Source organism: Copadichromis virginalis, linkage group LG15 (assembly GCF_057382275.1).
Source record: "Copadichromis virginalis isolate Kocher_CV1m ecotype Utaka linkage group LG15, C_Virginalis_male_GT1.1, whole genome shotgun sequence".
Classification (NCBI taxonomy): Eukaryota; Metazoa; Chordata; class Actinopteri; order Cichliformes; family Cichlidae; genus Copadichromis; species Copadichromis virginalis.
Genome location: NC_140632.1, coordinates 7,441,671 through 7,458,721, shown reverse-complemented (window position 1 = coordinate 7,458,721; position 17,051 = coordinate 7,441,671). Strand labels below are relative to the sequence as shown.

General features: G+C 41.2%; 1 protein-coding gene across 1 annotated transcript; it reads right to left on the bottom strand.

Moving 5' to 3' along the window:
• Positions 1–2,006: 2,006 nt before the first annotated feature.
• Positions 2,007–16,783, bottom strand: LOC146691698 (WD repeat-containing protein 26). Its single transcript, XM_085431614.1, has 14 exons — positions 16,040–16,783; positions 13,903–14,002; positions 13,084–13,140; positions 10,311–10,447; positions 9,546–9,643; positions 9,256–9,412; positions 7,649–7,787; positions 7,348–7,488; positions 6,882–7,001; positions 5,915–6,060; positions 5,507–5,585; positions 5,249–5,378; positions 4,640–4,834; positions 2,007–4,517 (listed from the first exon to the last, which is right to left on the bottom strand). Exons 1-14 carry the CDS (start codon positions 16,342–16,344, stop codon positions 4,492–4,494), a joined length of 1,830 nt encoding a protein of 609 aa, XP_085287740.1. The 5' UTR covers positions 16,345–16,783; the 3' UTR covers positions 2,007–4,491.
• Between the last annotated feature and the right edge of the window lie 268 nt (positions 16,784–17,051).

Sequence of the window (17,051 nt, the reverse complement as noted above, 5' to 3'; positions counted from 1 at the left end):
TTAATGAAAATGTATTTAACGAGATCTTCCCCTTTTCATAACCGGTGTTTATTGTCAGTCATTGTGACCTGTTTCTTTTTTTCCCCCTTTTTTGAATTTCAGCAGCTATGCCAATAGTTTTCATATTGCTTTTAGTTTAAAATAATAATTTCACTTGGACTTGCACTTAAATGTTGAGCACTGTGGGCTCACATAAAATATTGTAGTTTGAGCCCACTCCACGTGTACTTATTACTACTCAAAATAGCCATCTTTGTATTGAAATGGCCAACAACACCTAACTTAAATTATTCTAATTATTCTATTGTCTCCTCATGTTGATATCAAAGGTAGCCTCCTCCCAGAAGGTCTGACTCCAAACATTCTTTCATGACCTTTCAGAAATCACTGAAGACAAATAAAATACAATCCTGTTTCCAAAAAGTTGGAATGCTTTGTAAACTATAGCCATAGAAAAAGTAATGGTTGAATTGATTGGTACAGAATTGAAATTATTGATCTGATAGTACAAAGAAAATGAAGAAACACAAGTATTGCCTTTTTTAATGCATGCTCACTTTGAATTTGATAACAGTGAAATAAATCTGCTTATGACTCGTCACACTAGAGGTCAGTAATGTCATGGAGTCTCGGTATGAGGGTGTAAAAAGAGGAGAGGCTGCTTCAATGCACATAGGATGGGACCTTGGCAAAGGCACCACAAATACTTAATGATATGCACAGGTAATGGGAGCAGCGCACCTTGATTAATTCAGCAGGACTATGTTAAACCACACATTGACACAGAACTATTTAGCAATTGAAATGAAGCAAGTATGGAGAAGCTCTTTTTTCATTATACACAACAAATTTTAAGAGTGAAGGCGTCCCCGTCTCAGCATGATTCAAATTCAGAATGAGTACATGTATAATTTCGAAGTCACATTTCTATTATTCATTTATTTTGAAATTTTAATTATTTTCATTCCTTGTGTTCCATTTATTCTAGTATTTTATTTACAGTGTGCCAACTCTCTTGGAAACAGAGACCTTCACGAATGCTTTGCCACATTGGTGACTTCGGGGTCGAGTTGTGCCGAGCTGTTTAAGGATGGGAGAGTAGCAGAGTGGATTTCTAAGCATCTCACAGGTTCCTAAGTTTCCTGCCCCACCAAACGGCGATGGACCATTCTTATTGTTTTTTTTTTCAAAACCCTGAATGCTTTATTGAAAATATGCATACATAACACTTTCCCTACACAACAATACAAAACAGTACAATCACTTTTGTAAATAACACATTGAACGTAAATCCACACATTTCCCCTTCCCGCCCAAACCCAAGGAACTTAGAGATGCTACTGTAAGCCCTTAGTATCCCCCACCCACCACCTCTACCTCTGAGAAATAAGACAGTTAAATCAGAAACAAGTCCCTTGGTAAACCCAAGACAAAAGAACAGAGCAGACACCAGGTTGCATACAGACATAGCATTTGCCACCAGCAGGTGAACGATGGGTTTTACTGGAACTCTTATTCGGGGTCTTGGTGTGTACCATTTGTCTCAAGTCTTCTGAAATGATGTGGGGCGTGGAAGAGGAGTCCATTCTATGGTCTAGGAGTCAAGATAGAGGTTTTCAATGTGTGAATATCAGATCAACACATACACAAGTGCCTCAAGTAAATTTGGCTTTGATGTGGGGTCAGAGAAGTAGCCACTGCCAATCTACAACGGCACGCCGAGAGGGATGATCGGTCGCGTACACAGACATGCGATAAAACAAGATTTTCACATGAAGGAAACTCTTTAAAGGCGAGGGGTGGATAGATCAAACCTGATTTGATTGTAGGTAACACACTTCCTACGACTCTTCTCACTCCTAGGTGCATGAGTGTTACTGTGCATATTATTTTATTTTTTGTGATAGTGGTAGAAAATATGCAACTGAATACAGATGAACAAAATATATTTAAAACATAAAAGAGTTAAAAAGGGTTATAAAGATTACAACAAAAACAAAAAGGACTCCAAATGTCTGGTTATACTTTAATATGATCATACAGAGAAAGAGATCAACCAAAAAATGATATATGAACAACAAAAAAAAAAGGAAAAAAAAAAGTAACAAAAAAGTCCAATAAAAACAGACAGAAAAGCACTGTTTTGAAACATTTCACTGTATATCAGTCTGTAGCAAATAGTCATTACATACCCTCGAAAAGGGAGGAAGAAAGCTTTGAATGGTGCACTGACCACTGAAAAACTTGGCTGGAGAGTGAAGTGGGGTGCAGGGGTTAATGCTGAATTCTCTCTAAGCTCGACAGCGGTACCCTCGAGAAGAGGCTGCTACGCCTTTTGAGAGTGAGGGTGAGCTTTCAAAAAGTCAAAGACAAGCCACTGCTTTTTAGATGCATAGAGGCATAGTAAGGGCTTGCTTCCTGTAAGCAATCTCCTATGTAGGTTACGTCTTCACCAATGTAACATTTTACGTTTTAGGCTGGGAACTTCATGGATTTATGCCATTGCTGTATGTGCAAGAGAGCAGAAAAGACTACTCAAAGTGCAGTTTGGGGGAGGGGGGGGTGCTGCCGTACATAGTGAAGGTTTGTGTGCAACTGTATAAACAGGAAGGCAGTCTGTGTGCGTTCCTAGGATTGCAACAACACTCCCTAACTGTGCGCTCGAAGCGTGGATCTGGGTACTGGTGCCTCTCCTCTCTGGGGCTGTCCTACTACACGTCCATTAATTACAATCATTAACTTCTCATAAGAAATTACTCTTTGCTAATAACAACACTTTACAGCTTTTTGGAAACATGTCTCGCTCGAATTGCTCTTTTGAAATTTCCTTTTCCTCCCCAAACCCACAAAAAGCAGATGTCACTGGTTCAGTGTCGCTTAAATGCCACGTGGTAGGGAGAAAAATAAAAGAGAAAAAAAATCTGAATGTAAAAATTAAAGCCCCAGATTAAAAAAAACAAAACAAACAAAATGACTTTCTTTTACAAAATGGCTCTCAAGTATTCTTTGTTCCACAGATAGAGGTCCCTATGGGGCTTTGGATAACTCAGAACTGGTTTTAAAATCCTCTTTACAATTTTAACATGGGATTAGGAGAATTGGAGAGAGGGTGGGGGTGGGGGATTATCTGCTGGTGCAAATTGAACACACATGCATGCATGCATGCGCACACACACACACACACACACACACACACACACACACACACACACACACGCCAATTAAATCTGCACTCAGTAACGTCAGCTCTCATACTAATGTGTGCATGCATAATCGCTCATTCACTCTCACACTCACACTCACAGAGGAGGAACAGCAGTCACTGATGTGCATTAAAAGTTGCACTTTTCACATCTGAAAGCATGTCTCTTGAGAAAGGTCAAAGTGTATGTCTTGATAGTGGAAACGCCACCTTATCAACAACGAAAGACTCACCCCTCCCTTCTCCCAGATGATATGTGAACTGTGAGTTCCTCTGTCCTCCTCTTAGGCAGATGTAATGGAGTTGTGCGGTAGCTAGCTCGACAGACTGTGTGTGTGTGTGTGTGTGTGTGTGTGTGTGTGTGTGTGTGTGTGTGTGGGGGGGGGGGGGGGTACTGTCAGTTGGAAACAGAACAGCAACTGTCCTTTAGCAGTTAAATTAAGGAATAAAAAGATTTTATTTTCCTAATGTTGAGAAACAAAAAGTGGAATCTTCACACTAAAGCTTTCCAAGGGCACTACTTGCTAAGATTCACCTCTTAAATGAGAATAAACCCTATGACTATCATAAAAAAATCCAACATTTAGCATAGCCTTTTTTTTTGTCTGTGTTTCAGCTGGTCAGTCAATGTTTCCACTGTGGACTTTCAGCCTTTGTCCAAAAGATTGAATGTTAATATAGCAAGAAAGAGGGGGAGAGGAAAACATACATACAGAATAGTTGCTATATCCCACCTCTATGCACCATCCTCCCCCAGCAAGACCCCACCCCAAGTCCATGGAGACATTATACAGGTAACGTGAGAGACAGACAGGCACACAGATGTAGTCCAGTGAGCAGACGGCTGATCTGCGGTGTCTGTCTGGAGGCATCACAGGGACTTGATGTGCTCCAAGCTCCAGGTGGAGGTGGGTTTCCTGGGAAACTTGTGAGGACCTGGCATGGCTGGTGACCACGCAAGGACATGGAGGAAGAAGGGTTTGCTTGGAAGAGGAGAACAGCCATTACAGCTCTCCAGGGAGTATCCCGCTGGGCGCCGACTCATTTATCAGGCCTTTAGGTCAGAATTGGATTTCGGATGAAGACGAGTTTTCGGTCAGTCTTCACACTCGCTATTTTTTTCTAGGCCAGTGAGGAGACAATTTTCTTCCGTATGTTTTCTCTTTTTTTGTTGGTTATTCTTCTCTTGCAATATGTGGATGCTGGGTTTTCTTCGCCCAGGAATATTGTGTTTTACTGTGGGATGTTGTTTGTTGTTAGAGACACGGTTTCTGCTCTATTAGTGACCATCAACTGTCCATGTGACTGCAGTTTTCTGAGAAGGAAATAAACATTTAGTAGATCAAAATGGTGATTTGAGGAGAATTTTAGCATAAATCAACATGAACAAAAACAAAAATAAAATAAAATCATGTTATAACCAACAGTTATAACTACCGTTGAGCCCATCTGCCTCTTGTGATTCGAGGAAGGGTGCAGGGCCCCAGATGCGTACTGTGCCGTCATCGGAGGCAGAAGCCATGAGGCTTGGGATGGCCGGGTTCCAGCTCACACAGTTAACGGTGCGCGTGTGGCCTGTGAGCTCAGCGATAGGAAGTTCACCACGCCGATGCCAGATGTATACTTTGTGGTCTGTGGCAACAGATAAAGAAAGCAATAAAACAGGTGGAAGAAAACAGGGTTCGAATTGTAGGGGAATTAATGTAAAAGACAACACCGAGCGGAATTTAGAAAGTTTAAAGAAACTGAATGAAAGGAAGAAACATTTCACCATATTTCACAAGGAAATATGGGGAAAGGGTGCAGAGGAATGAAATACAGCAAAGGATCTGGGCTGGCTGGGAATTGGCTGCTAAGGGCTTTAACCATCCTAATTAAGGCATTTAAGTTACTTTTCACAAATTAGTCACTACTATAATGGTGATCAGAAGTCATGCAGAGCTACACGCAGAAAGGACACTGGACCAGAAAACATTACACTGAAAGAAGACTCATACAAACATAGTGAAAATGTGGCCATTTATTCCCACAGCACTCTGACTGTACCTTCGCTGCCACTGGCAATGAAGTCTTCGTTGTGTCCTCCAAAGCAGGAGTGGATTGTGTAGAAGCCCTGGGTAACACCTTGGTACTTCCTTACCAGCACCCGGTCCTGAAGGTCCCACAGGTGCACTCCCTACAAAAAGGTGTAGACCAACAGACTGTAACTACTGAAGGATACTTTACACAGTTTAGCAAAACAAAGCAGCCATGCATTTTAGCAGGACTGATGCTGTAAAGAGCCTGAATTGATCAGTAGCTTACCTGAGTTGCTACATTTAACAAAGCTAATCTTCCGTTCTTTGAAACAGTAAAAGACATGATAGGGTGGTCCTCCTGAACTCTGTAAAGGACACGTGAACAAGACAGCCTGTCAGGCACTGTGATGTGTGATGTAACTGATAAGTATAACGTGATATTTTAGAGCAAATACTACAGACAGCTGTAGAGTTCCTAAAATTCGGGAAGAGTTTGTTGTGGTATTCATCCGTTTTAAAGTGAAACCATAGCTATAAAAGGAGCACTGCTCGGCATCAGAAGAGATCAACTCCAGCAACTACCATGATTAGCGATTCATTACACCTGGATTAGCCCCTTGAGAAAAATGGCACATGTCAACAATATTTCATGTAGGTATACAACAGTGCAGGGGTGAGGAGCGCTGACACATACATGTTTCTGTCCGTAAGGTCCTCAAAGTTGTATCCCCGGATACGCTGGTGGGTGTCTGAGGCCAGCACTATCCTGCCATCGTTCAGGCACCACAGGCACTGCACTCTCACACCCTCCCAGGAGTCTAACAAGTTGCCATCCAGGTCCTGAAATACACACATCAGAGAAGAGAAACACTGAAACAGCATAGTATGGCAATCATACTAAACTCTTACTCCCATTGGACGCTTACGAGGGGAAGCACTTGTTTCTCTGTTGTGAAGTGGTTTAAGTGGTTTCTGTCATATTTCAGGCCTGCTTCCAGGACAAAATGAGCGATTGTGAAACAGAAGTTAGTGGGGATGATCAGCTTACGAGGGGAAATCTTTGGGAAAAATCCCAAACTTATTCCAATGGTCAAACCACATCTTTATTCATATATATCAAGGTGTCAAAACCCTTCATTAAAAGGTACAGGGAACCACCCTGGGAGGGGAAAGACCTGCTTAGTCACAAAGCACACACAGATAGCTGTAGATCAACTGTGAAAAACATATTTTTATGGGCTCTTTCAGTAAGTTGGATAGAAAATCACAATACTGAAAGAGCCTATGATTGTTTGAAAACCTGATTAAGGTTATCCCAGCATTTCAATAGACGTTTAACAGCTGCTAACACAACCAAATCTCTTTTCCTTTTCTCTCTTCCCCAGCACGCCATTATGAAAACATGCCAGGAATTCAGCACTGATTAACAGAAGCAATGATAACAAGATAAGATATGCTTTATTTAGCACCAAACGTGGAAAAATTGTTACAGCAGTTAAAACTTAAGTTAAATTCAACAAAAATATAACAAAATAGCTGAGATGACTAATTAATTATTTTTAAGAAAAAAAAAAAAAAGGTGAAAAATTTGACGAAAGCACACAAACTAAAAACAACTGTGCATTAGACATAGAGAGAGAATAAAAAAATAATTAACTTACACACTGATAAAACTGTCCCCTTTGTCCTCCAGTGACAAAGCGCTTGCCATCAGGGTTCCAGGCCACGCTGGTCAGACTATCTTCATGGGACTGGGACATTTTGGTCCGCAGCTCCCCCGTCTGGTGAAGAGGGGGGATTGACAGACCGAGTGCAAATCAAGAGGAGAGAAAATGGGGGAAGGGAGACAGCGAGAAGAAATATAAAGCAAGAGTGGGGGAGGGTTGAGTAACAGGAAAGGAAACAGAAGGGGATCCGTGAAGCGGAGAGGTCACTGGGTACACACAGCACACTACAGAGTATCTAAGGCAGGTTATCCAGCACACGTTTCCTCATTTTGAAAAAGAAAGATTTTGAGATTCACCAATGTATGCTTTTCTACACAACTGTACTATTATGTTCTCTGCTGTTTGAAGAGGTAATATAGCATTAAAGTTAACAAGTGAAGCCACCGTGCATCAACCTTACCTGAACATTCCAGAGCCAGAGCTCGGAGCAGTCATCCGGTCCGCAGGCGATCAGGTAGGTGTCATCGGGACTCCAGGCTAAGTAGGAGACGCCGTATGCATGACCCTCCAGGGTTCGCAGCAGCTTCAGCTGGTGGGTCTCCTACACAGATAGTAAGAGGACAAAGAAAAACCCTGAGACACAATATGGACTGGGCCCTTATTTGTGGAAATAAAAAAAAAACAACAAGAAAAAAAACAAATTGTCAAGAGATTTTAAAGTCTGAAATTAAAATACTAATAAAAAAACCCCCAAAACTTACTGGGTCCACTTGCCAAATTATGACAGTAGTGTCTTTGGAGCCAGTGGCTAGCTTGGTGCCATCATTTGAGAATTTGCAGAACCACACCTCATTACAATGCTCAGTCAGAATCTGTTGAGTGTAACATGGGAACTGCTTCCTGTAACACACACACACAAGATGAAAAAGTTAAAATCTTAATTCAGTCATCCATTTAACCCAGGTCCAGGTGGCCGGGGCAGCCGTCTAAGCCTTAATCACCTCGGTTGTCTCCTTTCACTGCACAGAGGCAGCAGCTCTACTTTGAGCCCCTCATGCAAAGCAGAGCTCCCACCAGCTCTACAGCCCACCTAAAAGAAAAACACTTGGCATGTTGCCCATCACTTTGTAGCTAACAGTTGGTATCGCTAATCCTTACACTTGTAAGGACACCTTTTGAAAGAATCTTGGTTCTGTTCCTTGTATTCTTAATCCTTTAGTTGCTACCCACAGCTGGTGCCCACTGGTGAGGGTAAGATCTACCAGAAAGTCATCAACTTTGGGCTAAGCCCTCTCTTCACCACACAAAGCAGTCACAGTGCCCAGATCACTACAGTTTCTGATTGATCTTTCTATCCATTCCACCCTTGCCCCACTCATGAAGAAGCCTGCAAAGTTCTTGAACTCTTCTACTAAATGGAGCGAGTCCCCTAAAGGATTTGGTCATATGCATTTTCCCAGGTCCATAATATGCATGTAGATTTATGGGGAAAACTCCAACACACCCTGTACTATTCCCTGAGATCGACAGTTGGCCCAGTTTCCATATTCCTCTTTCCGAACTGGAGTCTGAACTAATGCTTAGACTCTCCTCGCCAGCACCACTGCACTGAACTGTGATCCTCTGAAGATGTAACACACCCACTGCTCGCCCTTTATAAAGAGGTCAATCCTCAGTCTGCCAATCCAAAGGCACCATTGGTGACTTTTGTGCATTGTTCCAAGGGTGTGTGAACAAAGACAGAGCAACCAGAGCCTTAAAGAACTTGAATTTCATCTTCCCTTCATTGTGTCAGTTAAAGCAATCGATTTTAGATGAGCCACAGCAGTAAAACCACTGACCGGTTGTGAACAACAGTGATTATCTGCTGGAAAATCCTGGATTTATCCTGGATATTGCTTTGACATGTACCATCTACTTAAACATTGGTGCACACTAAACACCCCACTCCCCCAACCTATCAACTTCACCCTATCTCACACTACAAAAGACTTAAAGGATCCTTTGCCAGTGTCAACGTTCCAGACACCAGAGGACACCCCCAGAGGCTGCATGTCCATTCCCTGATGAGCTACAGGTGTTTGGGGCATTACAATACACAGCAAATAAATAGGAGAAAGAAAATGCGACAGGTTAAAATATACGAAGCATCAAGGTACAAAAGAAAAGAAGTAGTGGAGACATAGTAGTGGAGTATGTCATTAAAGAGAAAAATCAGCTGACTTCCACTCCAAAAACAACATTTAGAATCACAAGGAGCTCCAACATTTTGGTTTTATAACAACAAGAGTAAAATATTACAGTTTTATAATTTAGCAAAGTCTGGCATCTCGGAGACAGTGCAACATGCTAGCTTTGCAGTACCAACCTGCTGCAGACGTGATCAAGGAGGAGAGAGACCGAGTCCAGGTTATTGTCCAGCTTGGTGTTATGATAAAGGCAGCGGTCCCTCTGCAGCTCCACTGCTTGCCGGAGCAGGGTGTGCAGTCGACGAGGGGGCAGCATCACAGAAGGAGGCAGGTATGCTACAAATAGAGAGGAAAAAACGGATCATAGAGATTCACAGCTGTACATGGAATATGCCCACACACACACACACACAAAAATAAGACAACATCTGTTAGCTGTACAGGGTCAGTTATGGAAATGCCTCCTCACTTTGTAGTTTATCCAGCAGCCTGCAGCGTGAAGCCGTGCCCTTGCCCTCCCACTCTGCCTTGGCCCTAAGATCCTCAGCATGGCTACACATTAGGTACCTGAAACAACATACAAGAACGCAGTTTAAGCAAAAAACACACTGAGAGGACATCATAACATCCATGAAGGATTATTACCACTTTAAAAAGACATCTTATCACCAGGAAGTAAACAGGAGCTTAAAATAGTGATAAGAATGGCCGTAAACTACAACCACTGACAATTAAATACAGATTTTAACTTAGACTAAATTTAGCAAACTTTCTGATGTGGTAAATAAAGCATCCTGAAGGGTCTAAGATGAACTTGTTACATTCAGGTATTTGATTTTTTTTTTTTTTTTAAAAAGAGCTGACTAACATTTGCAGATCAAGCAAAAAGATCCACGATTGTTTTATTACTGGAGATAAAACAGTAAGCGTGACAAGAACTGCACTGTGAAAATTACTACTAAAATCATTTACCATATAGACGTTTTACAGTGAATTCAACAGCTTAAGCTTCATTAATTATCATAATGTAAGACAATTTAATATTCCCTTAATTATTAGCAAACAATATTTATACAGGTGCAGATTTTGGTACAAGTAAATCACCAAACAGGCGTACCATTAGCATCTACAGGACTCTCCAATAGCTATATGGGTGGTTAGTAGGTGTGTATTTGTGCAGACAGGGTGAACATCCTGATGATGGCTATAAGCCAGAGGTAACATTAAACAGTACCCGCTGAGTACGTGGATGCGATCTGTGTTGTACTTGAGCGGCGTCAGCTCTCCCCGGAGGACCTGCAAAGCCTCCAAGACTTTTCCGTCCTCCAGGTACTCAAGGTACTTCTGCTGCAGCAGCAGGAACTTCATACGCTGAGTAGAAAGAAGAGAAGCACAGGTATAAAGAAGGTAATCTATAAACACAAAAACATACAGGAGGAAGAAATAAATAGTAAAGAACAGCAGCAACAGTACTCAATTCCAAACGTTCAATGCACCAAGTCTCCCATAGCTGCAAATATCAAAACAAATAAGGCTGGCGCCAGCTAACAAAGCCTTCATTCTAATTTTGGGAAAAGGTTCAAACATCAAACATTAAAGAGAATATATAATTGCATGATAGGATGCATCAATAAATGCAATACCCAGCAAGCAAAGATTTCTCAGGAAGAAAACATGACTGCCAGAGCCAGAAACCCCATCCAGTTTTTATAACTGAAAATAAGTTAGATTAAAAATATGAAACTATCTATAATAATAAATGAATAAAGACTCGCACAGAGGTGTTCCAAACTACAATAATATGTGTTCTGTGTTGCAAAGTACTTTTTAGGAATCTCATGTAGCTAAAGCCACATTATCACCCAAGAGCAGATGTCCCCATCCCATAGTAACATTCTTATCATAATATACAGATGAAAAAAAACAAACTCATTTAGATATTAACATATACTGAAAATATCAGAAAAATACGCCAACAAAAATAAGATGTTTCCAGACCTTGTCCAACAATGGCATAAATTCTTATTAGCTCTTTATAACATTTTACAATCAAAGTCAAAAATAAGTGGCACCGATATATGCATCTGCACAGTGAAAATATGGAATACTAATAAATAAAATAAAAGAAACGGCTCAACAACAGATCTCTGTTCAAACCTTTTGGACTCAGATTGTAACATTTAACACTTATATGCTTCCCTCCATAACAGAAATGCATCTGCGTGACTACACCTTCAAAGAGGAAGCAATACTCATACACCTTGAAATACTTGGCAACATACATCATACTGGATTTCTAGCTGAGGAATAAAAAAGGCCTTTTGTGTGCTTCACCCTATCAAGCAATTATGCATTCTTTTTACTGAGTGACGTTTAAAGCTCACCTGGTTATCATTTATTGTTGTTTTGAATTACGTGGATAATGCCTTCAAGCTGAAACATGTTTCTTTTTTGTACCACAACAATGAAAACCATTTATCAGAGTGTACTGGCATTCTGTTTGTAAGGAGAAAATAAAAGAATGACAAATAAGCTTAAACTACTGCTTTGACACTGACAGGGAGTGATTTTAACCATATATATCAAGACAGCTAGTTTGCATAACTTTATCATAAAAAAGGATAAAGTACCACATTTTAAGGAAGCAAAAAAAAACTAAACATTCCCATTTAGGATATATGACACTGATACAATAAAACTCAAATTAGTGGTAGAATATAATTTAAAAAAAATCAATTTGTCATTATTAGAATATATTTACAAATATGCAGAGCACATATGGTAATATTAACATCACCATTTCTTTTATAGTGTTTACACATTGCTGCAGTTTAGCGATGTCATTTGCAGTGTTAAGCGCCTCCATCCTATCTCAGGTATGCAAGTATAGCAAGCACACTCACATCGACTACACAAAATCCACCCACATAACTCTGTAAATAAAGAGGGCAGAAACACACATCTCAGAGTTCTCCCCCTTAGGCCCGTGACACGAGCAAACTGTGCTCCAGAACTGTTGTGAATGTCATGTTGACTATGACAATGCTAATCTCAACTCAAGAACTAAAATGGCGTTATGAAGGGAAAAAAACAAACAAAACAAAACAAAAAACATTAAAAAGCTACATCCATTTTCACAATAACTCAGCAGGGAATGGCTGTTAGAAACCTTATGACACAGAGCAGCAGGCACTTGACTCTGAAGTATTTTTGGAGCTCATCTTGTTGCTAATTAGCATGCTAGCTAGGGATAATTAGTCTGAGCTGAGCCTCATTACCAAACTGATACTGTAAAGTATTTACTCTCATACTAATCTTCACAGGAATAAATGTTTGTGGATCAGTGGTATTCAATATTAAAGGCCCTGATAGATGTACTGTGTACTGCAGAAATACACAACTGCAGTCTTTTCTGTTAAATACTGTAGCTGACATGGATATGTTCTCAATGTGCTGTTAAATGTATACATATTTAATTCTTTTAAACCATGTTCTGTAATGGAAATTCTTGATCTCTCATATCTGCTCCCAGTATTGACTGACCTGGCAAAAACAAAGCTGTAGTAGCAAGAATCAAACCAAAACATAGCTTTTAAATCTATTAATAGTAATAATAATAATAATAATAATGGATTGCATTTATATAGCGCTTTTCGGGGCCCTCAAAGCGCTGTACAATTCCACTATTCATTCACTCTCACATTCACACACTGGTGGATTATTAGTTATAATCAATGTAAAGACACTATGTAAAAAAAAAACCCCAACAGCATTGCAATGTGGAGTCACACTCTGCTCAAAAACAGTATCCAGTACACTACTCTAAATCTAAATGTGGATTCGCTCCTTCTTGTGGCGCTGTCCACAACAGGAATCTGCTCTAAAAAAAAAAAAGGAAAAAAAAAGGAATCTGCTCTATAACTGTGTCATTCTGGAAAGTCCAGCTGTGCCTGCTAACTGACTGACTGTCATTCAGTCCAGTTCAGGTTTGGGCAAAGGGAGCTTACCACAATAGCATTGGGAGAATGCATCAATGCTCTCAGTTCGTTGAGATCATTCTCAGCCTGCACCGAAACAAAAGGAGGGTGACAGAGGGGAGAGAAAGAGGGAGAAATCGTTAGCTCAGCACTTTCCATGCATGCACAAGAAAAAAAAAAAACCCAAAAACTAATTATATAAACAGTGATACAGATTTTATGGTCACCTAATCTATAAGGCTTTGACAATGCAACTGTGCAGTGATCAAAATGTAAAGGTCAAATCTCAAACTACCAGCTACTTTTACCGTTTTGTAGATAACTTTATGGAATCAAAACAAATTGCTTGTGTATTAGTCTAATTTTGACCACAGGTGCTCTAAACCAATGTAGGTTCGTTACACCAGGAGATTCATTTCTACCGGCATTAACACTTTTATGGGTCTGCTGTAAAGTGCTGGATCAAGCGCTAATAAAATAAACTGGCAATTTAAAAGTCAATTACATAAAGACGCCTTAATAAGCATTTTACGTCACCTTTAAATTTCTGTTCATTCTACTCAGCCCCAGAGGGTTGTCCTGCGGGCTTCAACATTAAAAATTAAACAAGTTCATGCTGCTGGGTTTGCATAACTGTGCCCCGTACAGACTGCTGTTTGAACTCACCTATGTTACCACCTGCTGCTTTCATAAACTTAGCTTTGGTTGATAATTAATATGAGACGAGACTGATCTGAAAAGATACTGTATGTATTCTAGCTCTGCGTTTTGAAGTGAAATTTCACTGTCACATATTCCATGTTGCCCAGAATATTTCCTATTATGTAGTCACTGTAAACAAATACTAACCTTGTCCCACTCTCCTTCCATGACATGGTTGCGGAACTTGGTAGCTGAGGAGTGTTCCAGTCTGCAGCCTGATTCCTGCATCAGCAGGTCCACCGTCTGACTGCAGAGACACAGGAGGAGAGTGGAGGAGAGGAAGTTATCCAGATATATAATGATGAGACATGTGAAAAGGAGAAAAAAATAAAATCAAGGGCAAATGTGGTTTTCCAGCTATTAACAGTCATACCTGAAAATGTGAGCTCAGTCAGCTGACAAGTTAGCCCATCATTACGTTAAGTGACATTTTTTAGGTAGGTTATAGACCTTTTTCCCCACTAGTCATTTATGTCATTATGCCAATACTTTATGGTGATGGCAAATAGTGTACTGGGTGACAAGACGATATTAATGTTTGTGGCCGACAGTAGGGAGAATATAATTTAATGGCTAACAATAACTGGGAGAAGCCGGTTGTGGGGCAGTTGTGTCACCCCAGCATTATTTGTGGACACCAACATGAATCAAGCTTCCACTGCGGTTGACATCACCCCCTTCGGCTCTGTCAACAGTGAACCATAACCATCTGTGCAAACACCATCCCTCTGCTAAACACACTCCACTCCCATAAAAGCTCCTGCAGAGATGTGTGTGCAAGATAATGCAAGTGAAATGGGTATGGGGGGGTGGCTGACACCTTCAGCATGATGACATCATTCTCAGGTATCAATGGAGTGGCGCAGCAGCTCTGTGTTGAGCCCGATTTCGATTGTATTTCCCTGGCTGAAATGTAGGGGCTCTGTTTCATACCAGGCAATTTCCCCCCCCCCCCCAAAAAAAAAGAAAAGAAAAAAAACCCTCATAGTAAACACAGCAATGTCTTTTATAATGCCTATAATGCTATACTTTCTCAGCTGAACACTAGAAATCAAGCGACCCAACCACTGGCAGTTTGAAGATCACCATACACACGTTTCTTGGGAAAAAAACAAAACAAAAAAAACAACAAACCCTCATTTCTATAATTAGATTCAAACCAACGTTTCCATGTGAAACAGCTGGCAGAAAGCGCATTCCTCAGCCGCCATGAAGCCATCCGATTCTGCTCAGTTCGGGAACAAATGTCGCCCACAGTATTGACTGCTGACTTTAAATAAATACACGCTCCAATACATGCACGTCACTGTTTGTGACTGGCTGATGACACATTGCTCGGACACAGCAACAAAGACGGAAAAAATGAAGGCAGGAGAGAAGTTCTAACATTCGTGAGATAGCTGTGTAAAATGGTGCCTGATTTGATGAAATAAATAGTTCCAAGGACCCATCAAGAAATGCAAAGAGTGCACTAGGAATACTAAAATAACCAGGTCATATTTCATAACCCATACCCGTTATTACAGTGTCTTTCAGCATTACAAGACTTCTCCATGTACCTCTCTAAAAAGAAACCCCAAATGAAAAAAAAAACGTGCTGCATTTGCAGACGAGCTACAAAAAGAAGAAAGCCACCAGAGTAAAAAGCCGACGTTGAAAACCCCGTGCACTAACCTAACATTTTTCTCCGCAATTGCTTTTTGCGCAATAACCTCTCAAACGTAAAACTCACGTCGTGAACTCGATCATTCTGCTTAAGTACCTAATTAGGAAAACTGAACCGTCTCCATTTTATATAGCTGAAAAACCACAACAAATCTGCGATCCTTGTTTTGTGTGAACAAACGTTACTAATGTTAGATGATGTAATGCCTTTTATTCACTGCGAAATCTATAACATTTATTAATAGATCGTGACGTAACTGGCATTAAAAGGCTCCTACGAGTTATGGTGAACTCGTGAAACAGCTCTATGTTGAACTATGTTTTATCTTTCCGTGAACGTTTAATATCAAGACACAACACCTTAGCGCAGGCTACCGATGCTAGCTGTTATTGTGCAAGATGGACCCCTTCTTTCTACCAACTGCCGAGCTCACAGGCTAACTACCAACCCCATCCCCCCATGTTTGTGTCTGTCAAGCGCACTAATATCGCCTTTACCAGCTGCTATTTCGCAGTTTCACATAAAATCCAAGTTATACAGATTGCACTTCTTATGTTCGATGCTAAGGTTAACTGCCTTCGCGAGTTTTTCCTCGACTGACACACTGAATAAACTTACTTCAGTCCTAGTCCGTGGAGATGTTGCCCTATTAATCGTATGACATCTTCCTCCGCCTGCGTTAGTCGTTTCTTCTTTTTCAACGAGCCGACCTCCGAACTCGAGGCCGTAGAAGCAGCCGAAGTCCCCGTGCAAGGCCCTACTGAAGATCCATTACTGGTACCGACGTTATTACCGTTATCTGTGCTGGAGAGAAGGCCATTTGAGTGAGTTCCTCCGACCGAGGAGGACTCCCCGTTTTGTGCGCTGTTTAAGCAAGAGAGCTCCGAGGATTCTTGTCCTTGTCCAGCCCCGTTTGCCTGCATACTGCTGCTGAGGTTGTTGACAACACTTCGGTTAAAGTGGATGGCAGAGGTGGCTTGAGAGTATGCACCGCGTCCTAGGACAACTCCGGAAAGGCCTGTCAAAACTGCTGAAGCCCCGGGCTCTCCTGCTCCCTCCACCGCCGAGGCTCGGTGCTTCTTCCGCGGGGGCGGCGACGCTCCGCCGGTGTCCGAGTCGGAGGAGGAGGAAGCGGAGGCCAGAGTTTCCTCACCGAGAGCGGCCGTGGTTAGAAGCCGGCGAAGCTCCGGGTGGGAAATGAAGGTTAAGCTTCCAGATCTGAGGCCTCGTTGTCAGGCTTAGAGCGTACTGTCACTGTGGAAGCTCTATCAGTTAGCCCGTTTTGTTGTTGTTTCTCTCAAAACAGCTGCAGCTCTAATGGAGTCCTGACGCCCTGACGTAACCGGAAATTCCTACACTACCAGGCTTCCGGGTAGAATTATAATCCATGGGTGGTGCATGAGAACCTAGTTAGCATAATAATGATCAAAAAACAATAACATTTCATATTAAAGTTAATTTTAGTGCTCCAGAGACTTGAAGTGTAATATATCCGGAATTTTGAATTAGCGTAATGAGTAAATCTAGTGTAGCTAGTCTACTGATCACTAGCTAACACAGTGACAAAATAAGTAAATGAAAATGTGTCCTCGATATCTTCGTATCCAAGGCCTAAAGAATGGTATAAAAG

Bases quoted from the DNA above. Each gene is read 5' to 3' on its own strand.
- LOC146691698 (XM_085431614.1), bottom strand. From the start codon at position 16,344: ATGCAGGCAAACGGGGCTGGACAAGGACAAGAATCCTCGGAGCTCTCT. The intron at 7,788-9,255 runs GTTGGTACTGCA...TGTGTGTTACAG, and splicing joins CTTGATCACGTCTGCAGCAG to GAAGCAGTTCCCATGTTACA. The intron at 7,002-7,347 runs GTAAGGTTGATG...CCTCTTCACCAG, and splicing joins TCTGGCTCTGGAATGTTCAG to ACGGGGGAGCTGCGGACCAA.